Raw genomic sequence first — 19148 nt, 5'->3', positions numbered from 1 at the left:
TTTATAACGCACCCACAGTCCAAAGTTCTTGTGGATACATAATCTGGCAACGCTGGTACTTGTTTGCGCCCAGCCTTCCATTAATTGAAATTAATTCTGTCTACCTGTTAAAAATTCAGGATTAACACAAAGTTCTTTGTCTACAAATAATAGATGTTTCGGTGGGATATATTAGTCTATATCATAAGATTCAATGTGTGTGTCACGTAACTTCTCCTCAGCCACTAGTAGCATCGACTTCTAAGTGATACCAAACGAATCGACACGGTCTTGAGGTTTGCGCAAAGAAACTTTTTCAGTCGTCCAATGGGAAGCTTGGAGATGTTTCGAAAACTCCATTTTGTAAACTGCTGGACTCGCAAACATATAAATGGTGCCAAACGGATGGTTTCGGTATCGAAGTTTGTACTAAGGTACAACAACTTTATCACACAAGCCCTTAAGGAACCAAATTATTAAAAAAAAAAAAAAACATTTGCGGGAATTCTCCAAAAGCGTTCCTCAAAATGTTTCAATGATTTACATTATAGCACGTAAATAAGTAGGCCTACAAATTACGGTACGTAACTTGGTTAAAGAAATTAAATTTTCATTATAGCAACACCTATAAATGTTGGACATTGGCCCACGGGTTCGCTAGTATTACTATAAAAATGATCCTTTATGCGAGTGTCACTGTGCGTGTTAATATTTATCACCTAGAGTCGGCTGTCTATGTTATTCTAAATTTTTTATGGTAATTGGAAACTGTCCAAGAGCCTACATAGGTTATTTTGTTTTAGGACTTTTGCCCGAGAAGAGGGATGAAACCTTCTAAAATAGGGTACATTTCCACTTTGTTCTGGACCTTTGGATTTGGAGCCCGGCATGGCCAAGCGTGTTAAAGCGTGCGACTCGTAATTTGAGGGTCGCGGGTTCGAATCCCCGTCGCGCCAAACATGCTCGCCCTTTCAGCTGTGGGGGCGTTATAATGTTACGGTCAAGCCCACTATTCGTTGGTAAAAGAGTAGCCCAAGAGTTGGCGGTGGATGGTGATGACTAGCTGCCTTCCCTCTAGTCTTACACTGCTAATTTTAAGGACGACTAGCGCATATAACCCTCGAGTAGCTTTGCACAAACTTCAAAACAAAGACAAAACAAAAAGTAATGGACTCGAACACAATGTATGATGTGCTTGTTTGGAACATTTTCGTGAAGTTGTTTTACCAAACAACTGCAAGCGTAGCACGAGCAGACTTGCTTATCTCATTACAAAAGGATAAAGATTCTAAAACGTTATTTGGTAGTTAGAAATACAGGGTCAAACAAACAAAGATAAAGCGATTGAGATATAAGAAGGTCACGCGTTTTTCCCTGTTATATCTTGGTCCTTACTGCCACTGTAATTAATAAAGTTTAGAAACGGCCTGAGTGCATAACAAAGGAAACTTTATTACAAGTGTGATAAAGCAACAGATGTACGACGTCATCATCCCTGTAGTTGTGACAATTTACAGGGTTGTCTGGCAATTTCCGCTTGCTGTACCGCTGATAAGCCTAATTGACTTCCAACTTCAGCTCCCCCTATACGCATTTTACTTTTAATGTCCATTACTTGACACATATACTACATTTGTAATGGATAAATGTTTGTTGCGCCCCCATAATCTTGTATAACCTATTTGTGTATATATTGCACGTATTGTTTACCCATGCTGATTGTTGTTACCAAGGGCGTAGATTTTTTACACCCGATGGGGGGATGATTTTTTGCAACCACTTATGTGGACTATTCAATTTACAAATTGATAATCTCTGATTACGTGAACCTGAAAGCTGTAAACATGCAGTCACAGAGTAATCTTGTTGCCACGATACTTGCGTGTATACTTAGGCCTACTGACTGATACTTACGAACTATCGCTTAGATCAAAAAGCTTAGAAGCACGCCTATATTAAAGATGTCCATTTCGGCTACTGAAAAAGCTTACATCTAGGCCTAATTATGTAATTCGATTGGTAAGAACACGAGAATCATAAGAACAAACACACAATTTGTAGGCCTGTGATGCAATAAAACAATTCAACAGACCAAACTGTAGGGAGGGATGATTGTATGCACCATACCCCCCATCTAAAATGAAGGGGGGATGTATACTCTCCATCCCACCAGGATCTACGCCCCTGGTTGTTACCATATTACTTCATTATTGTGTTTTTATATATAATTTGTATGTTCCTATAGATATAGTTGTTTCTGTATACACTATACACATAATTTAACCGTGTTAATTGTTGTTACCATGTTACTTAATTGGTGTAATATTTGTATCGTAGGTTTAAACATTTCTTTATTTCTAAAATTCTGGTTTTAGACACAACTTATATGCTGCTATAGTTACATCTCCTATACAGACCCTCCGCCACTTCACTTCCCCGAGGGTGCGCGCCCCTTAATTTGCGCACCACGGGTAATAAAGAAATACATCGATCACTAACTTTCAGTTTCTGCTTCTATCGCGAAAGTCCAGCGGGTTAGTGGATATTTAATTTGTTTCACAAGATATTCAAAACAACTTTAGGGATTATTGTTAGTTTCTTGTTTTCCTAGCGGGAAGATCGAGGACTTTTTAAGTTGATATACGTTAAACAAAAATTGTGATATATTTTGAAATAAACAAGAGAACGATTTATTACGCCACTAGTTGGTTCCAGTTTTGTTTTAGTATTTCCTGGTGGTATGAATCAGAAGGTGGTGTAAGTGACACACTGCATGGTATAGAGGTGTTTCCTGTCGACAGAACTTGAATCCTTCATTTCCTGTTTCCCTGGTGTTTATTTTGGCAGCTACAATGCATGAAACGTACGTTATTCTAAGAACGAAAGCTTAAAACTATTTCACTTAGATTTAGTTATGAACGTTTCAGTATATCCAGGGCGTCACCGAGAGTTATTCTTGGCCCGAAAGTGTATATGTGTGGGGGTAATTGTATACATATGGGCCCCCATAACATCAGTTAACTATACAGAGCAATGTTCCGAGTCTTTTTATCGTAGCAAAGTTTCAAATGAACTCTGAAAAGTCAGTTTGGCGAGCTTTTATGAGGGCACCCTGATGACCCTGGGCCTCGGAGGTAGTCCCACATTACCCTCCTTATTGAGGTTCCGAGTATATCCTTCATTATATATTTCCAGCAAGCCAAAGTTGGAGTATAGTGCGTTTAATTAATGCTAATGTGGTTTGGTTTTGGTTTTTCGAATTTTGCGCAAAGCTACACGAGGACTATCTGCGCTAGTCGTCTAATTTAGCAGTGTAAGATTAGAGGGAAAGCAGTTAGGCATTACCACCAACCCCCAACTCTTGAGCTACTCTTTTACCAACGAATAGCGGAAATGACTGTCACATTATAACGCTTTCACCGCCAACTGATGGGCTACTGTTTTACCAACTAAAAGGGCGAGTATGTTTCGTGATGGGGATTCGAATCCGCAACCCTCAGATTACGAGTCGAGTGCCTTAACCGCTTGGCCATGCCAGGCCTAATGCCTATGTGAGGAAACCTGCAGTTATTACAGTTTCAGTTTGTCATGCATTCTTATGGTCATATTTCCCATAGTGTTTCTTTATATACAGAAATTTTTGTTCACTTGTGCTAAACGACTGGGTCAGAGATCCCCGTGACTTAGACATAGCTGTCCCTAATTTTGAATTGCAGAGCAAAGGCAAGGCAACAAACAAGTCGGCGACATCCGTCTCCTAAAGCGGCTACTCTGAACTGTTATTGACCATCCGTGCTGTGACGCACCCACAGCTAGAAAATAGGAAGCGTGTTTAGTAGCGCCAGTTCTCGAATCCGAGATTCTCGGATACTCCAGAACGTTACGCTAACCACTAGGTCACAACCACATAATGAAGATACTGGGGCATGCTTGTTTAGTGTTTGTTTCGCACGCACGAATATAGCGTATGATTCATTTGTATGGACTGTGTTAACATGGTCGTACCACGAATCTGAAGGCTAGTAATTCGTGTCTTCTTACTGTACTTTAAAGTTGTGTGTGTGTGCTTTAAGAGTAACTGTCAAGTACCACAAGTGATCAGTTGGTTGTTATTAAGCGCAAAGCTATACACCACGGGTATTGAAACCTGATTTTTAGCGTCGTAAGACACTGGGGACCTATTCCGTCAAGGAAGATTAAACCAAGACTAATCGGTGGAATATTTTTAACTAGCTGCCTCATGTCGTATAGTTCTTCAATTCAAAATTAGGAACAGCTATGTGCAGTTAGCGGTTAGTGCAGCTCTGTGGGAAACAAACAAACTGTAGGATCTCTAGTGGGCTGTAACGCCCCAGTTTAGACAAATGCACTGTGATTAAAAGTATTAGACTAGATGTTTTTTCGCGGAGTTTCCGAAAGTGTTCTGATTCAGGAATAAATAAAACAAAAATTCAGGGTAGCACATATTTTTATTTTTTGCCTTTGAAGCCTACAAAGTGCATAATTCTTCTCGTGATTCATGGCATGGGCACGTTTTACTGACGTAACAACAGTAGAAATTGCAACGTCAAGAGTTTCTTAGGTGAAGTCATTTTAGTGTCTATTGACTGACAGACAACATGCTACTGTACAGCGGTGCGAGTGGTTAAAACAATTTACTTCTCCAGGTAGCCGAAGGCCCACTTTCTGATAAAAAAATAATCTCGTTTTTTCAGCTCTTATTTATCACAAAACTTAGACTGGCTTGGAGAAAGATGTGAACTAGCTAGAGTTTAAGAATATAATTTGTATTTCAGAAGATAAAAACAAAAGGAAAAACAAACAGTAGCCGTTTTTATAAAATACTTATAGCTTTATAACAAACTTGAAAGAACATAAAAAAAACATTCCATTTACACTACTTTTATTCAATGAAAAAGGTATAAATTTAACTTCGCATGCAGGGGACAAAATTCTTAAACTTTGTTCCATTACCTAATAAACCTAAGATATTATCTATTTTCTATAAGCATAGAACATTACTGACCTGTTTTTTTTTAATTTTCTAATGCTTTTGTTTCTGAGATTTTTGGTTCTCTCTGTATATTCCAAGTAAATATCCCTAGAAGATGAACGGATATTTCTTTCTGTCATTATTATTCAAATTTACTGATATCAAGGTCTTTCTAGGACAGGTGTCTTAAACTACATTAATATTTATACCTATATAGAAAATAAAATAAACCTACTTTGCATGAAATGCGCGCGAAAATATTTATGCTGACTGGTCACTTAATTTAATTGAGGCTGTCCAGTCTAACTGTATAGACTTCGAACTATCCTTCTCTCAACCTGGAATTATAACCGAGCTCTGTAGCGTTGTCTGATAACAGCATCCAGAGAAATGAATGCCAGTCCTGATTGGAGCCACTAAATCATCTATACAGTACGAACAGCGTTTTATTCAGTTTATAGTTCGGTGAAGCTCGAACTCTGTATCAGATCATGGAAATGATAGAGTCCGACATCTTGATGAGTGACCACTTGGACGACCAGATAGATGAAAAGGCCCAAAACTACCGCAACGGTCTGAAGTCTCCACCGTTTCCAAGCCCTTCTCTCAGTCGTACACTACAAAGAAGGTAATTCATTTTGTAAATACTGAATTTTTGTTATCAACATGACATAAACATTAAACATGAAAGTGTTTCTAACATACAGTTTAACGTGCTAGTAATGACCGATCAAAAGAATGAAAGTTTTATTTATCATATGACATAAACAATGAACATGAAAGTATTTCTAACAGACAGTTTAACCTGCTAGTAATGACCTATCAAAATAATGAAAGTTTTATTTATCATATGACATAAACAATTAACATGAAAGTATTTCTAACAGACACTTTAACCTGCTAGTAATGACCTATCAAAATAATGAAAGTTTTATTTATCATATGACATAAACAATGAACATGAAAGTATTTCTAACAGACAGTTTAACCTGCTAGTAATGACCTATCAAAATAATGAAAGTTTTATTTATCATATGACATAAACAATGAACATGAAAGTATTTCTAACAGACAGTTTAACCTGCTAGTAATGACCTTTCAAAATAATGAAAGTTGTATTTATCATATGACATAAACAATGAACATGAAAGTATTTCTAACAGACAGTTTAATCTGTTAGTAATGACCTTTCAAAATAATGAAAGTTTTATTTATCATATGACATAAACATTAAACATGGAAGTATTTCTAACAGACAGTTTAACCTGCTAGTAATGACCTATCAAAATAATGAAAGTTTGCTAGTAATGACCTATCAAAAGAATGAAAGTTTTATTTATCATATGACATAAACATTAAACATGAAAGTGTTTCTAACAGACAGTTTAACGTGCTAGTAATGACCTATCAAAATAATAAATTTTTTATTTATCATATGACATAAACAATGAACATGGAAGTATTTCTAACAGACAGTTTAACCTGCTAGTAATGACCTTTCAAAATAGTGAAAGTTTTATTTATCATATGACATAAACAATGAACATGAAAGTATTTTTAACAAACACTTTAACCTGCTAGTAATGACCTATAAAAAATATTAAACATGAAAGTATTTCTAACAGACAGTTTAACATACTAGTAATGACCTATCAAAAGAATGAAAGTTTTATTTATCATATGACATAAACAATGAACATGAAAGTATTTCTAACAGACAGTTTAATCTGTTAGTAATGACCTTTCAAAATAATGAAAGTTTTATTTATCATATGACATAAACATTAAACATGGAAGTATTTCTAACAGACAGTTTAACCTGCTAGTAATGACCTATCAAAATAATGAAAGTTTGCTAGTAATGACCTATCAAAAGAATGAAAGTTTTATTTATCATATGACATAAACATTAAACATGAAAGTGTTTCTAACAGACAGTTTAACGTGCTAGTAATGACCTATCAAAATAATAAATTTTTTATTTATCATATGACATAAACAATGAACATGGAAGTATTTCTAACAGACAGTTTAACCTGCTAGTAATGACCTTTCAAAATAGTGAAAGTTATATTTATCATATGACATAAACAATGAACATGGAAGTATTTCTAACAGACAGTTTAACCTGCTAGTAATGACCTTTCAAAATAGTGAAAGTTTTATTTATCATACGACATAAACAATGAACATGAAAGTATTTTTAACAAACACTTTAACCTGCTAGTAATGACCTATAAAAAATATTAAACATGAAAGTATTTCTAACAGACAGTTTAACATGCTAGTAATGACCTATCAAAAGAATGAAAGTTTTATTTATCATATGACATAAACAATGAACATGAAAGTATTTCTAACAGACAGTTTAATTTGCTAGTAATGACCTTTCAAAATAATGAAATTTTTATTTATTATATGACATAAACAATTAACATGAAAGTATTTCTAACAGACAGTTTAACCTGCTAGTAATGACCTTTCAAAATAATGAAATTTTTATTTATCATATGACATAAACATTAAACATGAAAGTATTTCTAACAGACAGTTTAACCTGCTAGTAATGACCTATCAAAATAATGAAAGTTTTATTTATCATATGACATAAACATTAAACATGGAAGGATTTCTATACAGACAGTTTAACCTGCTAGTAATGACCTATCAAAATAATGAAAGTTTTAGTTATCATATGACATAAACATTAAACATGGAAGGATTTCTATACAGACAGTTTAACCTGCTAGTAATGACCTGTCAAAATAATGAAAGTTTTATTTATCATATGACATAAACATTAAACATGAAAGTATTTCTAACAGACAGTTTAACCTGCTAGTAATGACCTATCAAAATAATGAAAGTTTTATTTATCATATGACATAAACATTAAACATGGAAGGATTTCCATACAGACAGTTTAACCTGCTAGTAATGACCTATCAAAATAATGAAAATTTTATTTATCATATGACATAAACAATGAACATGAAAGTATTTCTAACAGACAGTTAAACTGCTAGTAATGACATTTCAAAACAATGAAATTTTTATTTATCATATGACATAAACAATGAACATGGAAGTATTTCTAACAGACAGTTTAACCTGCTACTAATGACCTATCAAAATAATGAAATTTACTGATGTCAAAAACTAAGAAAAAATGCAGATAAAATACCTAGGAAGCAATCAAGCATTCCACTTGTTACCATAGAAACTAAAAGGAAAAGTTTAACTTCTCTTTTTCTTGGCACAGCAAACATTTGTAAATATGTTCTTTGTTTTTCATACGATAATGGTGGTGGCTTTCGAAACTAATAACTTTAACTTTTCCTACATGGTCTATTGTTCATAGTTAAAGTAATTACCAATTTTAGTTTGATTGTGCATACTTTTATAGCAAATGCACAACAGGGTATCTGCTGTGTTTATCTACAGGAATGATTTTATTGTTGTAAACTAGAAGATTTGCTTCTGTTCCACTTGGAGAAATTTATTTTAAGTTTCGTGAAAATCTACATGAGAGGTTAGCCGTTCCAAGTTTACAAGTGAAATACTAAAACTAGAGGACAGGTAGCTAATCAACACCGTCCACCGCCAACTCTCGGGCTACTATCTTATCAGCGAATAGTGGGGTTGATCGTTGCATAATAACACACCTACGGGCTGAAAGGGTGAACATGTTCGGTGTCGGGGATTCGAAACTACGACCTTCAGATTGCGAATCAAACGCGGTAACCATCAGGCCACATAAATAGTAAATTTTATTTTTAAGTAGACTTCTACGAAACGTATTATATTCGTTTCGGGACTGAGTGAAGTATTTGGCCACTCATGACAGGTGAGTGTGCAGCTGTGAGAAAAAGTTACTGTTATAAACACTTCAACAAAGGTTAAAGGTTGGGCTTCACCTCAAGTTCACCTTCAATTTCTTGTTTGAAGTTATAAGTTGTGGCTGCTCTACTAGTTAACAAATTAAAAAAACTTAAAGTGATTCTTACGTCACCTTTACTGGTATGATGCAGTCGCATGGGATACACACACACACACACACACACATATATATATATATATTACAAAGTTACTAGAAGTAGAACGAATTTTACAGGCTTTTGTTCTTGGTAATGAAGAAGGACAGGACTTGACCTCACCAAGTTGTGTCTTACATAGTTTCAGATCGATAACACAGTTCAATGTTGTTGATATGTTCTGTACTAACGGTTTATATCGCCCCAGTTGTGATTGTTATGTTTTCTCAGCAGGTTACATAAAGCCATCGCTGAAAATGAGTTTCGTACCGAATGAACACAAATTGTTTTAAGAGGCTTAGCACCCGTACACTCAAAGCCATATAACATACTTGGGAGAACATTTAAGAACCCTTACTTCTACTGCTAACATATGACAGCCATTAAAGGTAACAGCGCGTCGTCAATTTACCCAACAGCTTGCTTTAATGTCTGCATCCAATACTCAGTGTCTCCAAAAATTCTTTTGTATCATGCACGATGTTAACTTTAGGTTTCTGAATGCTCACGTGGCTATAAAACGTACTTTCTATAGTGACTGAACATCTTTCTGAGAGCGTCTTTCGGCAAGTTTGACTCAAGTACTTTAGGTTTTATCGCTTAACTAAAAGATATTTTCTTTATTTCTGACAAAACAACTAACTACAACTTTTTTGTAAAATACACACTTTATAGAAATGGACTGGACGTAAAGGTCATAAAGTAAACTTCCAGCACAGCGGTGCCAATACATCTTTTGATGTATTGGTTTGGTTTGTTTTGAGTAACCCAAGAGTTGGCAGTGAGTGGTATTGACAAGTAGCCTTCCCGCTAATCATTCACTGCTAAATTATAGATGGTTAGTGCAGACAACCGTCGTTTAACTTTGACCAAAATTCAAAACAAACCAAATAAAACCTTTTGTTAGTTCTTCTGAGTCTAGTTTTCAAAAACACAACTAGCAGTCGAATTGTAAGAATAAAAGTAACGTAGTTTATAACTATGACATACATTTTTGTAATTTATCTAAAAAAAGCAACGGATTTTCATATACCATTTTATCTATTTTGTATATATTGTATCCGATACGTTATTACACAGCGGCGTTATGCAACTAACTTTAAAAATGTAAAAAAGATATTGATTTGCAATATAGCTTTCCCTACATTTCTAGCACCAAATAATCAATTTCTTTTGATTAACTATGTATTAAAAGTTGCTTGAATAACACGCTCCTTCTAGTGTGAATTAAAAATAACACAAAAAAGTGTTATATTCTGAACACTAGCCCCACCTAGGGACGATTAAATTGATTTCTTTGTGTACACTTGTAGTGATTAAAGATTAGGTCATTTGCCTTTTTGCATACTGAATTATCATTCATGTTATAGTTACGCATACAAAATAGGTTCCTATAAGCTCTACTGTAATAGCCATATATACGGATGAGTCTCAAAATGCTCGTCTTCGTTTCAAGCGAGTTTTTCATACAGTTAGTTATTTTTGAAACGCCCTCTAGGAGTGAAAAGTTACCAGAGGATCTCAGTTGACGCCAGTTTCGAATAATAAGCTACTTAATTTGTTTTGTTGTTTGGGCGTGCATCCAAACTCAGTGCAAGAGATATTTTAAAATAAATAACGGAGTATCAGTTTTGAATCCGAATATATTTAATTTTTTATCGTTACAAAAAAACTACTTACGTTTCTAGCGTAGAAAAAACACTTCAGTGAATATGAATTGCTGACATGAACACTAAATCTCTTCAGTTGTTCAATATTTAATTACTGCAATCAACACTTTTGTATTAATTAACATATCAATGAGATATGGGTAGACGCCCTAAGTAATTGCGACCCCACCCCGTTTCGAACCCAGGTCGGACAGGATGACTGATGAAGAATCTTCGTAACCTTGCCTCTCCTCGCACCTGATACTACTTGGTAACTGATCTATCTTCTAATTGCTTCGGTGTGTAAAAGTCCACCCGATAATTATTGAAAGAACGTAAACCCTTCCTCTGTAAGTAGCCAAAAGGTGTCGTCAGCTCGCTTACACGCCATCAGGACTAGCTAGCACAAACACTGTTGCCTTATGAATCCCGTCCTGATATATATATATATATTTCTTTGTCCTGTTTCAAGGTGAATACACCAGGTGCACTGTTAACACTTGGTATAGTGTAACGTACACACTGGTCATTAATTGTACGTCTCTAAACCGTTCGATGCAAAATAAATACCAATAAGTCCCAAAATGTAAAATAACGGGTAATTCGATTCCGAGAGGACTTTTTAAACCAGCGAACTTATCTCTAGAATTTCTTACGTTCACAGGCACAGAATTCTTGAATTGTATCTGTACATTTTTAATAACAACATAAGCCCACTGTTTTTCTCCAGCTTTCTAGAACTGGCTAGCCCTCATATTATTGTTCATTACGAGTGAGGGATCCACCTATTGTATATTGTATAATATTAAAATACAATATGCAATAAAAATACAATAAATTTAATACAATTGTATTAAAATACAATATCCAATATTGTATAATATTGAGAAATTTCATACTTTTGTCGGTTACAACATTCATTTAAAGAATAGACCAAGTATAATGAGTGAAACTGGTTATTTTCTTTGTTAAAATAATAACACCAACAACAAAAATACACACACGTGCACACGAAGTTGTAGCAATAACTAGTGAAATTATTGTCTCGATGACGAGATACCCACTTGAAATAAAAATGTATCTCAGAACGGCTGGTATGGTATTTATTGATAAGGAGAGAACAACGTTTTGACTGTCTTTTTGTTCACGTTTGTGTGTTTACGACTTACATGTTATTAAAGTGTTCGTGACAAACAAAAGCATGAACACAAAATAATTTCGTGTATTAATGATTTAGAAATGAAATGTTTAAAAACCAATGGGGTCATATCGACCTACATCGTTATATCAAGTAGAGCTAACACGTGCATTTAAGCAGAGAGAAAGAGCGGGAGTAATAGGAAGGTGGGTTGCGACGTCACTAAAATTGCAACCATTAAAATATATTTAAAGGGTCTAAAAACAGCCTCATCTGCCCTTGAAATGCACAATTTTCAGTATAGATTATAGCTTTTTTTTTTTTTAATTTCGAGGGGCTATACTCTCGTCTATCCATAATGATTTTACGACTCGTTTCCTTTATCCATAAGTAGCTTATTTTGTTTGTTTGTAATTAAGCACAAAGCTATACAATGGACTATCTGTGCTCTGCTCGCCATTGGTATCGAAACCCGGTTTCTAGCGGTGGGAGTCCACAGATATATCGCTGTGCCACAGGGGGGCTCCATAAGTAACATTCCCCTTTATACGTTTCTGCTTAAATACCTGCCAAGTACATTTACAGATTTTTAAATTGATGAGATAATTTAGAGTTTTATACTAATATACCTATTTAGTGTATTACGACGCATAGGAATCAATCAATTATGATAAAGGATGCTAGCAAAACGGTAGTCGTTAGAACTCTTGTTAGAACAAGGAGGCTTTTAGTGCTTGTCGAGTTTCTTTATCTCTTTGTTTAAGAACCCAAGGTGTGGTTTATATTAGCTTTCCTATCTCATTTGGATTGTATATCACTTAAATATGCGTGTGTGTATGTTTTTCTTATAGCAAAGCAACATCGGGCTATCTGCTGAGCCCACCGAGGGGAATCGAACCCCTGAGTTTAGCGATGTAAATCCGTAGACTTACCGCTGTACTAGCAGGGGGCACGTGTGAAAACAAAGGCCCGGAGTTAGCCAAACAGTTAGCGTGGTAAACTAAGAATTCATGGTTTGCATCCCGTTATAGCAATATCGTGTTCTACAGTTTCATGCCGTGGATACATCATAAGAAGACGAACCCACGATTCGTTATTATTAGCCCGATCAAGAGCCGATCAAAGCCTTTGTGCGGCTATTGCAGTGTCTGACTCAACTTCCCTTTCATCTGGTCAGTTGTTCGTACCTAGGAACAGCTATACCTAATCTGACCGTTTAGAGCAAGAACGCATAAAATCCCATTCGGATTGGGAAAAGAAAAAGAAGAGAGAGAAAGAAGGAATTATATATATGGTATTTTTAATTGTTTTTTCTTTCTATTCACTACGGCACGGCATGGCCAAGCGTGTTAAGGCGTGCGACTCGTAATCTGAGGGTCGCGGGTTCGTATTCCCGTCGCGCCCAACATGCTCGCCCTTTCATCCGTGGGGGCGTTATAAAGTGACGGTCAATCCCACTATTCGTTGGTAAAAGGGTAGCCTAAGAGTTGGCGGTGGGTGGTGATGACTAGCTGCCTTCCCTCTAGTCTTACACTGCTAAATTAGGGACGGCTAGCAAAGATAGCCCTCGAGTAGCTTTGTGCGAAATTAAGAAAAACAACAAACTATTCACAGCAGTAAGCCTATAGATGTTTGCAAGCACTTGACCTAAGTCACGTGACATCTGTTCGTTGGACCGTATTGGATAGAAATGAAATCATGATTACAACAATAATGACTACCGAACGAGTACAGTTAACAGTAAAACACAGAATAAATTCACCATTTTCAACTCGAACGAACCACTTGAATACATAATACAGGACACGATGCTTAAAAATCATTCATCGCTGGAAATAAATGGCCTGTTCTTACTTCTTGTAACATTGTTCAGTGAAGTTAACTGGACTCGAATGTTAGAGTGTGCGTTTTCTTGTAGCAAAGTCACAGCGAGCTATCTACCGTATCTACCAAGGAGAATCGAGTCTCTTATTTTAGCGTTCTAAATCCGTAAACTTACCGCTGTTTCTGCGGGGGACACGAATGTTAGAAGTAAAATGTGTGTGTGTGTATTTCTTTAATTTTTGCACTCAGGGTGAGAAGTGCTTCATTATAAGACCAAGAGTAAGTATGATCGAGTGAAAACTCGCAAATTCCAGTTGAATTTGTTACCAGTGTCACTGCTGTTAGTTCGTTCTTCTAAATTATTTAGCAGACGAATTATTTGAGGCACTGAACATAAATTTGAAACAAAATCCACATATTTTCCAAATCCCATATAAACCTAGGTTCTCTGCGGTGGTTACTAGAAAACAATTGAAAACTTATACGTTCCATCGCTGTATTAGGCCTAGTCTCCGTTTTTCCATTTTACTTTGTCTACAAGGCCCGGCATGGCCAAGCGCGTAAGGCGTGCGACTCGTAATCCGAGGGTCGCGGGTTCGAGCCCGCGTCGCGCTAAACATGCTCGCCCTCCCAGCCGTGGGGGTGTATAATGTTACGGTCAATTCGTTGGTAAAAGAGTAGCCCAAGAGTTGGCGGTGGGTGGTGATGACAAGCTGCCTTCCCTCTAGTCTTACACTGCTAAATTAGGGACGGCTAGCACAGATAGCCCTCGAGTAGCTTTGTACGAAATTCCAAAACAAACAAACAAACTTTGTCTATAGTTACTTAACTAGTGAGGAGAGAAGTTATCTGAAACTGACACAATTTACTAATAAGCGGTGACTTGGAAGAGAGATTAGTAACAAAACAAAGAAAATTTTAATTGTTTAGAACATATGTGTTTGTGTAGCAGCATAACCACGAACTGATCAGTGGCTCCAAGTGTTCTAACTCCAACGTGGATTTCAAAACATGTCTTTAAAGTATGTGGGTTTTTCTCACTTGAATTGTACATTTAACAGGCACACCTGCTTCCTCGTCATTACTATATCTAATAATGATTATGCGTAATCGTTATGGTGTATTAACTGCTGTAGTTACAAAATGATAAACACGCGTAGTGATAGAAGAAAAAACAACATCTGTGAAAAAAAACGTTTTTTGAATTATAGTTTTTTTTCCCCTCTTAAGTTGTGGTGAGAAGAAACATGGGCGGGCAACCTGGGGTGTTTAAAATCTCTCTTATTCGCTGTCTCTTTCAAAAAAGAACGAGCCCTAATCACCGGTTTTCGGATAATCACCCAGACCCAGCAATCACATGAGTTCAAGCAGCTTTCCTAACTTTGGGCCACACCTTGCCTAGAGGGACATTTTATGCGATTAATTTCGAATTACTGGTAACCAATAGTGTGAAAACGACTGACAGAGAACACAGGTTTAGTAGTCAAGGTGTATCTGTCGGCCCGATTCATTCACTGATTAGAACTGGGCTACAAAAGACCTGTTATCAAATTTCAGAGATGGTAAATTGTATGTTGTTGAAATTGTGGTGGGTCTGACAAGAACCAGTGCTCACCTCACTTCACGCGCCACTTTAACTAGCTCCGTCGGTTTCCTTGGTTACTGAGACACACCCCATTCGTGAGTATGTTCGTTTCGTATAGTAAAACCGCATCGAGCCATCTGCTGCGTTCAACAAGGAGAATCGAACCCCTGATTTATAGCGTTGTAAATCCGAGGACTTACCGCTGTCCCACAGGAGGAACAGCCCCATTCGTAGACAAAACAAAGTTCACTTAAGACTTACATTGTAAGTGCTATTCGGATGAACTACCATCGGCTACAGAATAAAAACGTTTTTTTTTGTTTTTTTTTTAATTTCGTGCAAAGCTACACGAGGGCTATCTGTGCTAGCCGTCCCTAATTTAGCAGTGTAAGACTAGAGGGAAGGCAGCTAGTCATCACCACTCACCACTAACGAATAATAAGATTAACCGTCACATTATGACGCCCCCATGGCTGAAAGGGCGAGCATGTTTGGTGTGACGGGTATTCAAATCTGCGACCCTCAGATTAACAGCCCCCCCCCAATGTCACTCTTTAAAAAAGTTTATAAAAAACGTTGTTGCTAAAGTAAAGATAGATGAATTATTGTATGTAATATTAAACTGTCAAAGTGTACGAAAAAATATTTTACAATATTTAATAATAAAACGAGCAGATAACTTGAGCAAAGCCCTCTGTGTTACATAAGTCTTAATAATGAGAATTTTTGCCAATTTCCAGTAAAATGAAACTGAAACTGTTTTCCTGAGAAAAAGGTATCAGCAAATATTATTGTTTTCCTTAAGAGAGGGAAGAGAGTATTTAATTGGACAAATCATACCATGTGACCTGGTAATGACGGCCTATAGGCTAACTGACGCCTAGTCTACGCCATGATTCATGATGGCTTTTCTAAAATTAGAAGTTTTTTGTTGTTGTTGTTAGTATTCTAAGTTATAGTACTAACCTACTGACAATAACTTACCTTTATTTGAACTGGAAAACGTAACAGGAAAACACAGGTTCGTAGTGTGTCTGAATATGTATAGTAAAATTATGGTATATTATGGTTGCGGGTGTGTTTTAGTGAACTTGACTAGTCACACAAAATCAAAGTTAAAATTATGAATATAAAACACTTAAGTTTAAAAAGCGGGTACAGCTTTGCTTGGCCCGGCATAGCTAGGTGGTTAAGACTCGTCATCAGAGGGTTGCGGGTTCGAATCCCCGTCACATACTCGCCCTTTCAGCCGTGGGGCGCTATAAAGTTTTGGTCAGTCCCACTATTCGTTGGTGAAAGATTAGCCCAAGCGTTGGTGGTGGGTGGTGATGACTAGCTGCCTTCATTCTAGTCTTACACTGCTTAATTAGGGACGGCTAGCGTAGATAGCCCTTGAGTAGCTTTGCGCAAAATTCAAACAAACCAAACCCCCATGTTTTCTAATTTACAAAGTTTTTGAAATAATTACTGATATTTAATATTTTCAACCTGACCGAGAAGATCAGAAATAAAACAAAAAACACAGGCATAGCCGTTTCTAATTTTGAGCTAATGACCAAAAGAAAGGCAACGAAATAGCAACACCCGCCGCGTACACGGCTGCTCCTAACCGATAAATGGGTTTGCCACTTTCATAAAGTGCATTTGAGTTCATAGATACTTTAAAAAGAAATATATTTAAACATTCTGAAGAGCCTGGTATGAATAATCATCGGTAATTCGAGGCTTTACTGGAATGTGTGTTTTCTTATAACAAAGCCACATCTGGCTATCTGCTGAATCCATCAAAAGGAATTGAACCCCTGATTTTAGGGTTGTAAATCCGTAGACATACCGCTGTACCAGCGGGGGACATTTTACTGGAATAAAGAAAATTTATTGTACATTTTATTAATTTAATTCTTCGTGTTTATCAGGGGATCTGGTCCCACCGCTGACTCGGCGGTAAGTCTTCGGATTTACGCTAAAATCAGGGGCTCGGTTCTCCTCGGTGAACACAGCAGATAGCTCGATGTGGCTTTGCTGTAAGATAACACAAAACACACACATGGGATCTGAAATAGTCTACGTTTCACGAGATAACTTTGCTTCATCGTCGAATCTATAAATAAAACATTAAACTCTTTATGTACTTAATCCACATAAACAGATAAAGTGTTTATTTTTAACGTGATTATCCACATTCCAAAATGTCGTGATAACTCCAGTGCTTAAGTTATTTCGTAAGCAACCAGTCGCTTTTTAGAAACAGAATAGAAAAGAAAAAAACAACTTTTATCGTAAATAGTTTCAGAAGGATAATGAGCAGTTTGTAGTGATACTTTATTCGTATTCAATAAAGCTTTAACTTGAGCTGACAAGCAGGCGGAGTCGATGACTCGCACGTGCTTAGATCCCGCGTTTGCACATGTAGGGTGAGTTCTTGAGCTACGGGAAATTGTGTGCTAAATGCAACGGTTGGGAGAGTCGCTGTTGTCACGAACTGTTCCGCCTTGTGTGGCCCAGGTGTAATCGATACGAATACAGGTTGTGAAACAGAACAGGCGGTTTCATTGTGCTTGCGTGTTATTTATAATTCAACAATGCTATCTTGCGATTTCCAGTTTCTAGAGAACAACATACAACGTATTACTTCCAGTCATGTATTATAATTAATTTTGATTTGTGTAATAATCATAATAATAAAGGGGGTTCGCCGAGAGAAGAACATAACTAAATCGCGAGTTTTTGCGCGCGCACACACACAAAAAAAGCAGAGATTTCAAGACTTTGGCGACAGCTGGTGGCGGTGGGGGGAATGTGTATAATGGAAGCACATTGCCTTCTGTTAATTAAATTTTATGCTGATCTGTGCACACCTACATCGATTCGAATGAAATAGAACTTCATTTAATTTAATGCATAAATTATTCAAAAATTGCTTTACGCGCACAATCTGCTGAAAAACGTAGGTCTAGACTCTAAGAGACAATTATGTGTGTGAAACCGACAGCGCTGGCTCACAGTTCTGTGTCGAAACAGTAAAATTTGTCACTCCTGTTCATTAGAACTCCTATTTAGCAGGGTTCTCTCACACATTTAAGACAGCCGTTCTTGAAGAGTGATTATGGTACCACTGGTGGTTCACAGAATTGTTCAAAATGTAAGTCACTAAGGCACAAGTGATCAGGTGGGTGGTTCGCGGGCCTTTAGTGTTGAGAACCACGAATTTAAAACAGTGAAGCTTAAAGGTGACAGTGATGTCCGACGTGCTAAAAATTCGTGTTTTCTTAACCGATGTAATGTTCAACATTTGTTTTGTTTGTTGTTAAACTCTAAGCTACACAAAGAGCTATCTCTTTTTCTCTCACAACGGGTATCGAAACTCGATTTTTAACGCTTAAGCCTGTAGACTTACCAGTGAACCACAAGGGGTAGTTAATAGTTAACAATCTTAATGGGTCTTCTGAGCAATGATTGTTATTATTTTGATTTTTTTTAATGTTAAACAAAAATGTGTTAGTTTTATTGACTGGTAATATTTGGTAGTTCTAACCTAAACAGTATTCTTGAGACTATCGCTCATGCAGAGCTTACCCTAATTTTGAACTTCTATACTCGTTGCTGCTATTAATCGAGTAGCAGAATTGATTGCCACTTTTATGACGCGCCGAGAGCAGAAAGAGCAAAGTGTGTTTAGCAACACGTCTCGTGCTCGTTACACAGCTCGGCACGTTAACTAGATCATGATTGGTTCTTTCTATCGCTGACCAAGAATGTTGTTGATAAAATTAAAATCCACATTTTGAAATAAATTGAGTTTTTTTAAAAAAATATATGAACCAAAATTATATTTTTGATTTTCGAAATTCGATCTCTAGGTGGACACGACAGATAGCACAATGCGGTTATACAGTTAAGAGCAAACAAACAAGCTCTAAGTCAAATTTCATTGTCCACATTAAGC

At 36.6% G+C, this 19148-nt stretch overlaps 1 protein-coding gene across 1 annotated transcript in view; it reads right to left on the bottom strand.

Moving 5' to 3' along the window:
- Positions 1-4429: 4429 nt before the first annotated feature.
- Positions 4430-19148, bottom strand: part of LOC143224829 (uncharacterized) — a 41543-nt gene continuing 26824 nt past the window's right edge. The window contains exon 3 of the mRNA XM_076453175.1: positions 4430-5589. Within this exon, the coding sequence (XP_076309290.1) occupies positions 5535-5589 (55 nt within the window). The 3' untranslated portion in view covers positions 4430-5534. The remainder of the gene's footprint in view (positions 5590-19148) is intronic.

This window comes from Tachypleus tridentatus, chromosome 9 (genome assembly GCF_004210375.1).
Source record: "Tachypleus tridentatus isolate NWPU-2018 chromosome 9, ASM421037v1, whole genome shotgun sequence".
NCBI classification, from domain to species: Eukaryota; Metazoa; Arthropoda; class Merostomata; order Xiphosura; family Limulidae; genus Tachypleus; species Tachypleus tridentatus.
Note: the sequence above shows the minus strand (reverse complement) of the source record. Positions and strands in the feature narration are given on the sequence as shown.